The sequence below is a fragment of the Phalaenopsis equestris genome, unplaced genomic scaffold, assembly GCF_001263595.1.
Source record: "Phalaenopsis equestris unplaced genomic scaffold, ASM126359v1 Scaffold206643, whole genome shotgun sequence".
Lineage (NCBI taxonomy): Eukaryota > Viridiplantae > Streptophyta > Magnoliopsida > Asparagales > Orchidaceae > Phalaenopsis > Phalaenopsis equestris.
The window spans coordinates 25,248-40,286 of record NW_018226033.1 but is presented as its reverse complement, the minus strand read 5'-3'; the positions used below and the strand labels follow the sequence as shown (position 1 = coordinate 40,286).

General features: G+C 33.3%; 1 protein-coding gene across 1 annotated transcript in view; it reads right to left on the bottom strand.

The window, feature by feature from the left end:
• Positions 1 to 9: 9 nt before the first annotated feature.
• The window catches only part of LOC110036446 (ATP-dependent Clp protease proteolytic subunit-related protein 2, chloroplastic-like), a gene marked incomplete at its 3' end in the record, with an annotated part of 36,417 nt that continues 21,387 nt past the window's right edge, over positions 10 to 15,039 (bottom strand). The window contains exons 4-7 of the mRNA XM_020740895.1: positions 577 to 693; positions 359 to 427; positions 178 to 273; positions 10 to 63 (exon numbers count right to left, since the gene is read on the bottom strand). Coding sequence (XP_020596554.1) covers positions 10 to 63; positions 178 to 273; positions 359 to 427; positions 577 to 693 — 336 coding nt within the window. The remainder of the gene's footprint in view (positions 64 to 177; positions 274 to 358; positions 428 to 576; positions 694 to 15,039) is intronic.

Sequence of the window (15,039 nt, the reverse complement as noted above, 5' to 3'; positions counted from 1 at the left end):
TGGACAAACCCAACTCCCTGTTCTCCGTACAATTGTTTGAGGAGCAACTGGCTTGATCTGGGTCTAAAACATTGGTAAAATGGGTATCAACTAGAACAGACAATAATATTATTGCACTTGAACAAAATTTTATTAAAAAATTATGAAATCATGACAACACAGGAAATAATTACATGCCTTCTCAATCGGTTGACCCGTCTTTCTTGCCAACTCTCCAAAAAGATAATCTCGAATGCGAAGAAGTTCATTTGCTTCATTTCTTACATCATCAGCCTGGTAGAGCAATTACAGAAATTTTTAGGGAAAAAGAGCATTCAAATATATAGAAATCAAACACTAAGTAGTCAATGATACAAACCTGACCCCGGGCTGCTCCTGCTGGGGATTGAAGAGCAATTCTACAAAGAGGCATGGCAACTCGGTTACCCTTGATTTAAAAAAAAAAAAAAAGAAAATTCAGTATTCCAACTATTTAGCACAATTTAAATCAAAAGCAGTAGGTGAGAGAGGAAATAAAAAAGAGATGCATAAAAATTACTCAATTTGCTGTTTTAAACAAACTTAAAACAGTCAAACCTTTTCTCCGGCAGCAAGAAGAAAGCCTGCCAAGTTATAGGCATAGCCAACACAGTTGGTGGCAACTGGACTTTTCAAACTTTGCATAGTGTCATATATGGCCATACTGGGAGTGAGCTGCAAAGCAGGTTTATATAAGACTAACATGGGAGCAATATGAAATTTAACATAATTTGGGGATTAAAAAGTGTTAACTTTAGTGCACAATATGAATATGTTAATCAATATCCTCACTTTGAAGCATAAAAAATATTTAATGTCTGCCACGCAAGACAAGATATTACTCGGTATTGAAGCTCAACAGACCCAAGAAATGCATGCATTTCAGAGTTTTGTTATTTTTCCCAAATAAAAATTTAGCAAAAGAAAGACTAAATCTCAAAATAATTTTGCAACTATTCGAGATGACCAATTTAGTCCTTGAGTACTGCATTTCTCAATTATGGCCTTCGACTACACAAAATTGATCCAAAATAGTTCATGTAAAAACTGTAATACAATAATGATATTAATTTACTCCCTCAATTATATAAAACTGATCAAAATTTAATACCAAAATGGTTATATTGTATCAATTTTATTGTCGGGGAACTTTGTGAGAAATATACGATCTATGACTAAATTATCCTCATGTGAATAGTCGAGATACAATTTTGGAGTTCAACCCTAAAATAAAAGCTAGGGTAAATGGAAGCTTTTTACTATCACCAATTTGTTATTCATGCTAAAAACATAAGATCATGACACAATTATTGACCACATTTTGGTCGAGAAATCTCCTCACCACTTCCTCCATCTAGGCCTAGATTCTTCCTTAGCGCCCTTCGGTGGTTGATCATGACTTGGCTTGGGATCTGGGTTACCTTGAATGGATTTTGACTTGGCTTAAATTAAGTTACGTACGTACGTACATATGTACGGACAGACACAAACACTCATACATACATACATATATAAATTGGAGGCTCATATAATAGCCTTTGGTCATTCATTTAATATTATTTATTTATATATATATATATGTGTGTGTGTGTGTGTGTGTGTTTGTGTGTGTTGAAAAGGTTTATATGAAAAGTTGCTTATTGAAAATATATATATATATATATATATAATCTTTCACAGACTAAACAAGCCATAAAGTATAAGTTAAGACAAAATTCAACCTTACACTAAAGAAAACTAAAGAAAAAAAGAGGGAGACCAATATCCATATAAGCCAACCCAGACCAAGTCCAAGCCAACTCAACCTTAGAACCACTCTAGGCATGTAGAGACTCTCCATTGATTGAACTAGCCTCCACATAGCTTGCCACCTCCTCCTATGGCCAAACATAGCCCCTAAATTGATTCCATGGATCAACTTCCTGAAATGGCTCAACAAACTCCCTTGCTTAGCTATCTATGCTTTTCCCTAATAGGTTGATCATCTCCTGAGTTGCTTCCCACATCCCTGATCCTCCCTAGTTCCTCCCTAAACCCAGCGAAAAAGAGAGCTGAACTTGGACCAAAAAGAGGCACAACCCGACTCACTCCATCCATCTTCCCACTCCCTTGTTGCTGCTTAGAGCTCGAGGCTCCAAGGGGCAATGGAAATTGACTCCCCCACCATCAGATTGGCCTTCTCTAGAGGGCTAAGATGGTATTTCGACCGCCGCATGGTGACTGAAACTTTAAGGTTGGAGAAAATCAAAATTCAAGGAAAAAAGGAATAATTCAGTATTCTTCTTCCTAAGAGCTTCCTTGAGTCCTAAGGAACTTGCCATAATCATTTTCACCTCTCAACGTCCTTCGGTGAGCTCTATATATCAATTCTGGAATTGATTCTGGCAGCGTTATTCCGCGAAGCAAATGGAGGCTTCTCAACCTTTTTCTTCTTAAAAGAAAGTAGTTCCTCAACCATTTTCGTCTTAAAAAAAGTTGTTCGCAAAGCTCTCCCGAAGCTTCAGGCCCAGTCAATTTGAGGATTCATTCCCACACTAAAGGTAATTCATTCTTCTTCCATCAAGTATTTTCGGTCATTAAAATTTAGAGGGACTTGTCATAGGGTAAAGGATCACATTTTTAGGCAAGTACCCTGCGCCCCCTCCCTGCTGACCATTTCAATCGATTCCAATCAAACTCCGGCCACCGGATCGGCTAGGTTGCGACAAATCATGAGGGATGCCTCCCTCTTGCATTTGGAGGACGTAATCAAAGTCGTCCATTTCCTCTAATTGGAATGAATGGTCTGGCTTTGATTAAATCACACTAGATAATACTTAGAACCTGAGCCCCATGAGATGTACTGTGAAGCCAATCAGAGGTAGGCACATGTAAAGTCGGCTGATGTGGCAACCAAGAGTAAATAGACTTATTACCCTATTTAATGATTGAAACTACCTCCTCCTATGGCCAAACATAGCCCCTAAATTGATTCCATGGATCAACTTCCTGAAATGGCTCAACAAACTCCCTTGCTTAGCTATCTATGCTTTTCCCTAATAGGTTGATCATCTCCTGAGTTGCTTCCCACATCCCTGATCCTCCCTAGTTCCTCCCTAAACCCAGCGAAAAAGAGAGCTGAACTTGGACCAAAAAGAGGCACAACCCGACTCACTCCATCCATCTTCCCACTCCCTTGTTGCTGCTTAGAGCTCGAGGCTCCAAGGGGCAATGGAAATTGACTCCCCCACCATCAGATTGGCCTTCTCTAGAGGGCTAAGATGGTATTTCGACCGCCGCATGGTGACTGAAACTTTAAGGTTGGAGAAAATCAAAATTCAAGGAAAAAAGGAATAATTCAGTATTCTTCTTCCTAAGAGCTTCCTTGAGTCCTAAGGAACTTGCCATAATCATTTTCACCTCTCAACGTCCTTCGGTGAGCTCTATATATCAATTCTGGAATTGATTCTGGCAGCGTTATTCCGCGAAGCAAATGGAGGCTTCTCAACCTTTTTCTTCTTAAAAGAAAGTAGTTCCTCAACCATTTTCGTCTTAAAAAAAGTTGTTCGCAAAGCTCTCCCGAAGCTTCAGGCCCAGTCAATTTGAGGATTCATTCCCACACTAAAGGTAATTCATTCTTCTTCCATCAAGTATTTTCGGTCATTAAAATTTAGAGGGACTTGTCATAGGGTAAAGGATCACATTTTTAGGCAAGTACCCTGCGCCCCCTCCCTGCTGACCATTTCAATCGATTCCAATCAAACTCCGGCCACCGGATCGGCTAGGTTGCGACAAATCATGAGGGATGCCTCCCTCTTGCATTTGGAGGACGTAATCAAAGTCGTCCATTTCCTCTGATTGGAATGAATGGTCTGGCTTTGATTAAATCACACTAGATAATACATAGAACCTGGGCCCCATGAGATGTACTGTGAAGCCAATCAGAGGTCGACACATGTAAAAGTCGGCTGATGTGGCAACGAGGAGTAAATCGATTTATTATCCTATTTAATGATTGAAACTTAAAAAAAAGCATATAAAATTAAAAAAAACTTAAAAAATATATATATAGATAAAGAAAATGTCGTCGCAGTGAGCTCTTCCAAAGAAAAATAAAAATCCTAAATTATATAATGTAATTTGAGATCAATTTGACAAATAATCAAAACCATAAATCCCTAATTAAAAATTCATTTGAAAAAGTTATGACCCAAAATTTTTGTGGGAGGTTCCTTAGATTTAGAGAGATCTCACGGAATTTTGTTGGACTTTTTTGGGATCATTTTCGGTGTTTTCTTCAAATTTATCATAGAACCTTAACTAAAGAGAATAATTAATTGATTTTAATTACCTAAGCCAAAATCAAATTATTTAAACACAAAAATATGTTGATCTTAACCGTAATTAAACTTCTTAAAGCTTATATAGGATATTTAGGGATAATTTTATTAGATGGAGATAGTTTGGGGTTTAAGTTAATTAATTTAAGATTATCAATTGACCTATTTATTAATTAACCTTAAAACTAAACTTAACCGTTTTGGATAAACACTTTATTTTGTTATACTCCTCCCATTTAAGATTTTAAAGTCAGAAAGTAACAAAGATATATTTAAGACTTTATTAATATTTAAGTAAATATTAAAGGCTAAATATTAATTTCAATTAAAAAAATTCACTTTTAAATTACCTGAACTTAGGAATTAATCTAATTCAACAAATTTATAAAAATCATAACCATAGATATAGTAATGTAAACAGAGGATAAAATTATAATAATGTGAAAAAAATATTTTTATCAATTAAACTATTTTATGTATTTTGCAAACCTAAAAATTAAACAGTGTCAAATAAATCATAACTTAATACTTATAATATAAAAATTCTTGAAATTTTCACAAAAAGCTTAAGATAATTATCTTTTCTTAATCAACTAATCGATTTTTATATTTTTTTCTAGAATTATTTTAATTTTAGGTAATTAAAAGCCAATCCATTAAATAATTAACTAATCAATAAAAAAGGAGGAAATGTAATTTAGAATGATCCATAATCCACTAAAATTATCACTCTAATCTTAAACAAGATTCAAAGACAATCTAGTGAAATTTTAAGACTCGTTTGGGATGGTTTAACTTTAATTAACTTTAATAGCTCAAGTAACTCTAACTTGAAGAATCCTAGCACAATCCCCTAATCATTATAATCTTTTAAAATTAACCTTAAGTTTTTATCAGATGGAATTTTGGGAGATTGAACTTCCTACCCTTCACTTAGAACTTTATAACACTCCTTTAGAACCTTAAGTATATGACTTAAGATTTTAATCAATTTGAACCTATGCCAAATAAAATTGGAAAAAAAAATTAAGAATCAATCAAACGCTTAAACAACAAAACTTAAGTGAAGAATGCATAATAAAGTTATTTATAGATATCCAGGGTGGTGCATTTCATTTTCAAAAATTGAGATGCTCCTTCTCTCTAGGATTAAGGAGTTGTGAATAGTGGGACCCCCGGCTAGGTGGGTCCCACACTTCACGACACTCTTTAAAAAAATTGAAGTAACAACAAAATCTAACTAAAAGGCTAAAATCGAATTAAATTGCATAATATGTAAGTCATTTGAATTTTAACACCCGATTGCAATAAATTAATTTTCAACGTGAGTTACAACCTTAACATAAAGGCTAGTGTCCAACTCACATACAACACTCATAAATATTCAGTGCAGTGTATTTCATTTTCATAAAATGAGGTGCCCCAACTTGTAAGGATTAGAGAGTTATGAATAGATGGATCCCTGACTAGGTGGGTCCCACCATTCCAACACTCTATAAATGTAACAGCGAAATCTAACTAAAAGGTTATAGTTGAATATTATTGCACAATATCTAAGTAAATTGAATTTTAACCACTCAATAGTAATAAAAATTAACGTAAACCACAACCTCAACATAAAGGTTAGAGTGGCCATCTCACATACCACATTGTTAGACATCACTGTATTTCGCAAACCAAGATTTAGGTTAGGTTGATCATACTTGTGCGTGTCTTTCCTTTTTTATGGGCATCAATTTCCTGCTTGAATTGGATATAGATGATGTTATATCTTTTGTCGTTATAGATAGATATGTTGGCCAATTAACACCTAAATAGATTGCATGCTAGGAAAACCTTATCCTACTGACATTATCTACTGCAGGGGGCCTCGTGTCGTAGCGTAGTGCTAGGTCCAAATAACATATGTGTGATGAATATGCTTATATTATTTATTGTGGTAATATTTTTCTACAGATATTGTAGTGAGCGTTGGTTTTCTTCCTCTCCTTGAGTCAAGAGTTCGGATTATTCTTTTTGATTAGATGGGACTGCTCAAAGACTGAACGAGGATGAACCAAAACAAGACGACGGAGCAAGGATGAACCTCAATAGGCGATGGAGCGAGGACAAACCTCAACAAGGAGATGGAGTTGAAGGACGATCCTTAACTTACCAGAATATGAATCAAGGACACCTAGAAAGTAAAGCCACAAGTGGGACTTTAATAGGTCTAGGTCGAGCTGTGTGGAGTAGATGCTCGACCGCCCCATCTTATTTTTCTTTTTTTGTTGTACGGTTGAATTCAATTAGTTCTTTTGTTTATTGATTTTTTTTTTGTATGCTATTATGCACGTTAAAAATATATATCTTTTCCTAAATTTTTTCTTTGTTTAATTGCTTGGTTAGGCTTGGATTATATTAGGCTCCGAGAATGAGAGATTTTCTATTCAACCTCTACTTTAACTTAAATTTTCGAAAACACAATTCATAACAAAAATTAAAATAACAAAACTCAAAATTTAATAAAATATTTGCATTGCATATCAATTAGATATTACATCAGCATGCATTTATTAATAATCAACCTAATTAAAATCAATTAGAAACCTTAACAATTAAGGTTAACCAACTACAATTGATAGCATCATATTGTATTTTTTTTTCATCTCTTCAGGCCTTCACTCATTATACAGAAGGTGGGAGATCCCATCCTGCCTGTGAGGATCACCGACTTTAAACAGTGAATATGTCTTTCGTATTGATTAGCCATAATGATTTTTACAACATCCATCATATAAATACTCGCATAACCATTTTCACATCTTACACATCACATTTGGTGTTTCATTTATAAAAAATATATAATTAAATAAATTTTGCTCGACCGATCATGTCTCAATTGATTGAATATGATTATTTTCAATTGGCTCGGTCGAGCAAACAACATCTTTGCATAAATAAAAAAATTTAATATTTTAACATGAAAAAATATTGAGCATACATTACCCGAGGTACTTGATCTTCAAGATCGAGTAGTAAGTCCCAAAGCATCTATTCTAATAAAAGCAATCTATCACTCATGACATGCATGTGAATGGACTCATGGTTTTAAAGCGTAAGTGTTGACCGACAGCCTACTCAAGGAGGGTCGTAAGTTCAGGGGAGTCGGGTTGGGTTTCATTCTTCTCTAAGAATGCAACCCACAAGTTTCACCCCTTTTTCCCTCAAAAAAAAAAAGACATTCAAAAACAAAAAAAATGTCTCACCAACTTGGTTAGGTTCGAGCTTCTACCTTACTGGTAGAACTAACATTTGCATAGGTTCTGAGGCAGTTTAGTCGGCCTTGCCTTGTGACTGACTTCTCTTAAACTTTTCGATGGCTTGTTTCATTGACTAGAATTCATAACTTTCTAAAATTTACTCAACTCAAATAATTATTATCATTTCACTTTCAAAATTATAAAAACCAACTTTATAATATATTGGAGTAACCACTAATCCTCCCAATATCTATGTTCCACACTTTTCCTCCATCGACTTTCGGTAACAAGTGTTCTAAATTTGAGTCATTCCCTCTTAAAATTCTACATACTAATCTTGATATCTACATTATATTTCAAAAAAATGAATAATTATTGTTTTAATCGAGAGTTTTTTTAAAAGATACTATTTTCTAAGATGTAATTAACTAAGGAGGTTTGTCGAGCCCACTTAGAGGGATAAAGGTTTGTCATTGTCTTTGTTGTAGTATTAAATTTGTATAAGGGTTATGTTGTTTAAGATGAAGAAAATGATTTATGATTACACTTATTATTCTCAAAAAAAAAAAAAGTTAAAAAAATAAATTTGCTTTATTGATGAGATCCCAAACGATATTGTCAACAACCCAAACAACTTCTGCACCCTCAACCTATAACAATCTCCAATTAGATCACATGGGCCAAAATAAAAATTAGATGTACTCCCTATTCTACTATCATTTCCACAACTAGGTGAACTAAGAATCAACCTCACTTGCTCAAGTACAAAAATTCCTTATTACCATCCTTTTGTCCAATATCCATCTCCATGTGAATCATATCATATCCTCAACTGCCAACTTCCTCAACATACACATCCACCACACCAGCCACCACATGACACCCCCTCATCTTCATATCTTCTGATTGATCAAATAGAACTTAAAGTCCTATGTCTAGGCCTTCTCCTTACCAACCATCTTAAGCATAGCCCTCGCCTTCACATTCTCAGGATACGAAAAATACACATGGACGTGCTCAGCACAACATTACAAGAAACCCACATCATCAATTGTCGTAATCCGCTCAATCTATTCCATCATATTGCAATCTCAATCTCGCATGTCAAAACCTCACAGAGTGAAGTGGCTATCATTGATTCCATATATAGATAAATGGATGGTAGTATATGCTACATGAAACGTTGGAGTTATGATATTGTATCTAGCCCAAGTATAGTGCCAAAGCCTATGAGGATTGTAAAGGGAAATAATGGACACAGAGTTTGGAATCTGATTGAGTTTGTTAAACAATAAAATAAAAATATTTCTAAAATATTTAAATCACCTAAAACTTTTGTTAGAAATTTTCAAGCAAAATAATTATTCACTTTTGAAATAAAAAAAAACATATTTTCGTATCATATTTAATATATATTAGAAATGAAAACAACAAAGAATAAAATTATTCCCAAAATAGGCCATGAAATATAAGCTACTGATACTAGATGAATAAAAGAATAAAATTTCGTAATAATCTCATTTTCAACTTCTATTGAGATTCCTTTCATCAAATTATATAAATCACATATAATAAATGAAGGCGTAATAGTGTTGAATGCGTAGCACTTTAGATAGAAATAAAATGAAAAATTCCAAGAAGTTGGCTTCGAGTGCTCACCTTGCCCAAAGAAATTAAAAACATAATATTCAATAGAATGCTGACATCAGGCTTTGATAGGACAGACAATCAATTTTACTAATATGTTGATCCACGAGCTTCGTGGATCTTTGAATCCTCACCGCATCAACTTATTTGGCAATTTATTGGCTTTGATAGAATTTACTATTATGTTGAACATGTCGATCCTCACTTAATTCCTCACCGCTTAAGCATATTTACCAATTTACATTACCCTTGAACTAGAATATTGCCTACAGTATAGCAATTGCATGACCGTAGCATGAAGCTGCCATTAATGCAGGCTACGAGAGAATAATATACACAAATTTACAATATATTCTAGAATCGGGATGCAATAGCTCTGAGAAACCAAGGAATTGGAATTGATGTACAATAATTATGGGTTTAGTTAGAATTTCAAATGCATATCTCCTATGAGATTTCAAAAATATTGTAATAAGCATAGAAAATTTGAAAAAACTAAAACTTTTAATCTTATAAAAATTATTCACGGCTTTAGATAAAGTTGAAAACATGATGGAAAACACTTCAGACAAAAAGTCCAATGATCTTCAAAAAATTAATGATTACAAATTCGGGGTCAATATATCCAAAGAAGATTTTAATTTTTTATGACTATCATTTAGGTCATCGATCAAAGAAACAGAAAAGTTTAAAAATCCACACTTGATGGAAACAATATTGTATTAAATATGACTACAACGAATGAAACACTGACACAAACAGCATCCCACCATGCATAGAATCACCAAGGGATATTCTTGAGTCAATCCAAAGTTCTAAGCCAATAGTCAACCCAGTTTGATCATATAGCTTATTAGTAACTTAATTAGCCAAATTTCACTTATACCAATCTAATTGTGTTCTATTTTGGTTTCAAATAAAACTAATGAGCCTTAAATTTGATACAGGTGTGTCCCAAATGAACAGACCAGGATGGAAACAACCTTGGCCAGTCAAATTTTCCAACCCGAAAAGAACTGGCTAGCCCTTTGGGCCCCAATGCTAAGTTTAGGAATTAGGGTTAGTTTGCTTTTTTAATAATAATAGTTGTTTAGACATGATATGGGACATTTAGTTTTGAATTTATGCCACTTGGAGATTTGTTCTCTATTTTCCCTCCTATTGGAGTATTGTAGCTATCTCTTTCAAGTCGTATGGCTGTATCTTCAATGACAACATGTGATGGATTCGTCTCAACAATTGTGTATCTTCTTCCTAATCTTTCGGGCCTCTTAAAACCTCTAAATCCCCTTTTCTTCAATTTCTCATCATTCTTAACCTTTGTACACACATCCCAGTTCCTATCTAGTGTAAACTCATATAGGTGGCATTTAATATCAAAGCCAAACAAGCCCCAAGGCCTTGGAAATTCATTATTCTCAATTCCAAACACAAATTCAAATAACAGAATCTATCTACCTATAGAGATTACCACTCTCCACTCAAAATCGAACATCCTCTCACCGTTGGTCAACCAAGAAAACCATATTCCCATTCCTGGCCGAAATCCTAATTAAGAAGAAACTACCATGTTGCTAAGGAGAAATCCTTAAATAGGTGTTCAAGAGCTTATCATACATGATATATTGCAAGAAATACTAGAATTACAACATAAACTCATTGATATTGAAAAAAGAAAACATGAGGAAATCACCAATATTTATAACTAATGACCAACCGGATGGAAAAATTAAAAGAAAATACATTTTACCAAGAATCCTCAAGGGATGAAGAACCAATACCACCTCAATTTTGCACTGAGTATAGAAAAAGAGAAAATAACTTTGGGGTGAAAATTATGTTACTGGATTTTGACGTCTGTAAGGATGCGAATGAGTTTATTGAATGCCTCGATATCATGAAATGTATCTTTGAATAAAAAGACATTCCACAAGATAGAAAGTCCAATTGGTGATTATCTAATTCAAGAAGAGAATACTTCACTGCGGTGAAAATTTGAAACGCGTGTTTCAATTTGAAAAAAAAATCAAGATTACCATGTGATATAAAATGAAGAAGATGAAATGCAAGTACCTTCTAGCATACAATTGACAAAATTTATTTTTGAGTCTACACAATCTACAATAAATTGGCTTGCCAATGAAGGAGTGCACTAAATTTGAACAACTCATGTAAGGATATGAGTTGTTAAAACTAAAGGAGAACATAGTAGCATAATTCCTTGAAGGTTTGAGTTACTCCAATGTGTGCAATTACATCTGTTTTGATCTTCTTGATTTACAAATCTTAGCCCTAAACTTGAAGAAACGGCCAAACACACCCCACCATTCAAACAGAGTTTAGCAATGGGGTCGAGCAACAAGGGACGCACTGTCGAGAGGATTAAGATTTACCCGACATAAGAAGAAATTAGCCAAGGTGGAGAAAAGAATGATTGAACCAGCACACCTTGGGTCTCTCCAGCAATAAAATACTTCAAATGTCATTGTTATGAACCAATTGCCTCAAATTGTCGAATATAATGGTAATTTTTTCACAGAGCAGAAAGAAACTGGAAAGAGAAATAATGGAAAATCAGAAAAAAATGTGGATGACGAGAATTAGCTCCTCTCCAATGATGAAAAGATGTTGATAATTCGATAAGCTCTCCAAATCAAAAGCCCAAAAGAGAGTAGCAATGACTTTGGCACAACATGTTCCATAATTATTGCATCGTGATAAGGAAGTGTGCAGCCTCATTAATGATGGGGGTGGTTTTAAAAATAGTTTGTCTACTCAAGTGTACATATTGAACCTTATCACATAGAAATATTCATAGTTGTACTTTCAAGATTAGTTAAAGAAAGAAAATGAGATTAATATTAATAAGAGGTCTTTGGTAGAATTTTCTATTCGAGAAAATCTTCATGAATTGGTTGTGTGACATGATGGCTATGGATGCTTGTCATATTCTGTTAGGCCGACTTTCACAGTATGATAAAAACATACTTTATGATAACCACAAAAATATATATGTTCCAAGTGAAAAAAAAATGCATATTATACTTCTACCTTGGAGGAAGCTTGACTTGAAGAGTGATCAAGCAGAGATCAAGGCCAAAATATCCCATCCGTAACTTCTTATAAGCCATGTGAGAGGCATCGGTGGAACTAGCATTGATGATACTAAGATAAAGTCGAATTCAGGAGCCAAAACTTTAGTTTGTGTAACCTATGTTGAAAGAGGAATAGTATGTGTTGATTAACAATCTATCACTCGAGTAATCTCCACATAGAGATCCAATATGCCATAAATCTACTTCCAAAATCAATGAAACCTAATTGACTAGCCTACCAGATGCATGCGACCGAGTATACAAAGCTATAGAAGTAGATTGATAATCTGATGACCAGAAGATTGATTAGTAAGAGTACAATCCCATGTGTTGTGCTATCTTTGATTGTGTCAAAAATGATAGAACATGATGTATGTGCATTAATAGTAGAGTTGTGAACAAGATCACCATCAAATATTGGTTACCATTCCACAAAATGATAATTGACTAAAGATATTGCATGGAGCAACCATACTCTCCAAAATTGATCAACATAGTGCACAAACATGATTTTTGACTTGTCCAATACCTGAATACTTTTATGCGACTGATGAATCAAAGTTTTCAAATTGTGGGTGATGAATCAGGATTTTCGAGCATTCGTAAAAAAAAAACATAGCAGTTGTTTACTTTGATGACATTTCGGTGGACAACCACTATATAGAGGACCATTCACAGTTGTATTTTGCCATCTTTGAGCCGATGTTATTTATTTATCAATAATATGTAGTCGAAGGTAGCCGATTTTATGGTGTTAACAGTATCAATGTCTCTAAAGAGGACTTTTAGAAGATTTGGCTAATTGTCAAAAGAGACCAAAAAATCAGTATTACAGATCCGATGTTTATTTACTCCTTTAGAACAAATTGTATGTTCTTAAGTGTTCACTCGTGAGACTGTTATAGGAGTGTCACAGTGGTAGGATGGCAAAATATTTTGGTAGGGATAAAAATCTTTCCTTGGTGAAAACTAAGGAGATTAAAAAGTTGGGTTTTAAACTTTAGTATTCAGGTAAGAGTCGCACTTGAAATGGTATAGGTGAAATTATAGATAAAAGTTTAAAAGATAATGTTGTTAAAATTAATAGAATTGGAGGTAAAATTATAATCCTCAAGATTATTATTCATACTAAGATTTTTAATAGCATAAGTGTTTATGCTCCTCAAATAGATTTAGATAAAGATTCTAAAGAAAAATTCTAGAAAGACCTAAACGACTTAATACAAATGATACTTCTTGAAAAAAAAATTTTTATTGGCGGAGATTTAAATGGACATGTCAGTAGAGTGAAAGAAGATTTTAGAAATATTCATGATGGTGGCTACGATTTTAGAGTGATTAATGAAAAAGGTAGTCATATTATATTTTGCTTTAGCGTATGATTTTGTTATTGCTAATACTTTATTCAAGAAGAGAGATGAACATATTATTACTTATAAAAATGGATCTAAAAAAACATAATTGATTATTTTCTTATGAGAAGAAAAGATCGTCGAGAATGTAAAAATTGTAAGGTCATTCTTATCGAGTATTTAAATACTCTACATCGATTATTAGTTCTAGATTTTAAAATGAAGTATTGTAAAATAAAGAATACTGTGAATCATTGTCGTAGAATTAGATGGAAGCACCTAAACTACAAATAAAATTATTTTTATGAGTAAACTTCAAGATTTTATGATTTGAGATATTCATGAAGAAGCAAATTTTATGTGGGATAAAGTAACAAAAATTATTAAACAAGTTGCAAAAGATGTACTTGAAGAATTAAAAGAAAAAATTTTATAAAAAAAATTTTATAAATAAAAATGGTTGGTGGTGAAATAATAATATGTAAGAAAAGATAAAATATATAAAGTTGTGTTATAAAAATTGATTTAAATATAAAAGCTTAGAGAACCGAGAAAAATATAAAATTACTCATAGGGGGTCTAAGAGAGCAATTAGTGACACTCAAAATTCTTCTTTTAGTGACCTTTGAAATAGAGTGTATTAAAGATGAAAATCAAAAAGTAATTTTATTATGATATTCAGCATAATGGGTGAAAACATTTAACTCAAGTAATGTGTATTAAAAATGAAAATCAAAAAATGTTTTTCTTAGAAAAAGAAATTCAACATAGGAGGATGAGTTATTTTGATAAACTATTTAATAAAATTTCTGAAATTCTATTTAATGAAATTTCTGAAATGACGTTTGACATTAGTGATCTTAATATTGTTAATAATAAAATAATATTTCATTTTTACTATCACATTAGTAAAAAAGAAGTTGAGGCTTTAAAGAAAAGCAAGAGTCAAAAATCGGTAGGACCTGATCATATTCCAATTGAAGTGTGGAAATAAATAAGAGATTTGGGAGTTTCTTGGCTTACTAAAATCTTTAATGTTATTTTAAAAACTAAAAAGATGTCTGAGTGGAGGAAGAGTATTTTGGTCCCCATTTTTAACAATAAGCGGATGCACAAGAGTGTGCAAATTATAGAGGAATTAAGTTGATGTCTCATACTTTAAAATCATGGGAGAGGGTAATTGAACATAGGTTAATACGTATTACAATGATTTCTCATAATCAATTTGGATTTGTGTCGAGCATGTCTACTATGGAAGCTATACGTTTATTAAGAGGTTTGATGGAGAAGTTCAGAGAGAATAAGAAGGATCGACATATGATCTTTACTGATTTAAAAAAAGCTTACGATAAAGTTCCAAGAGATA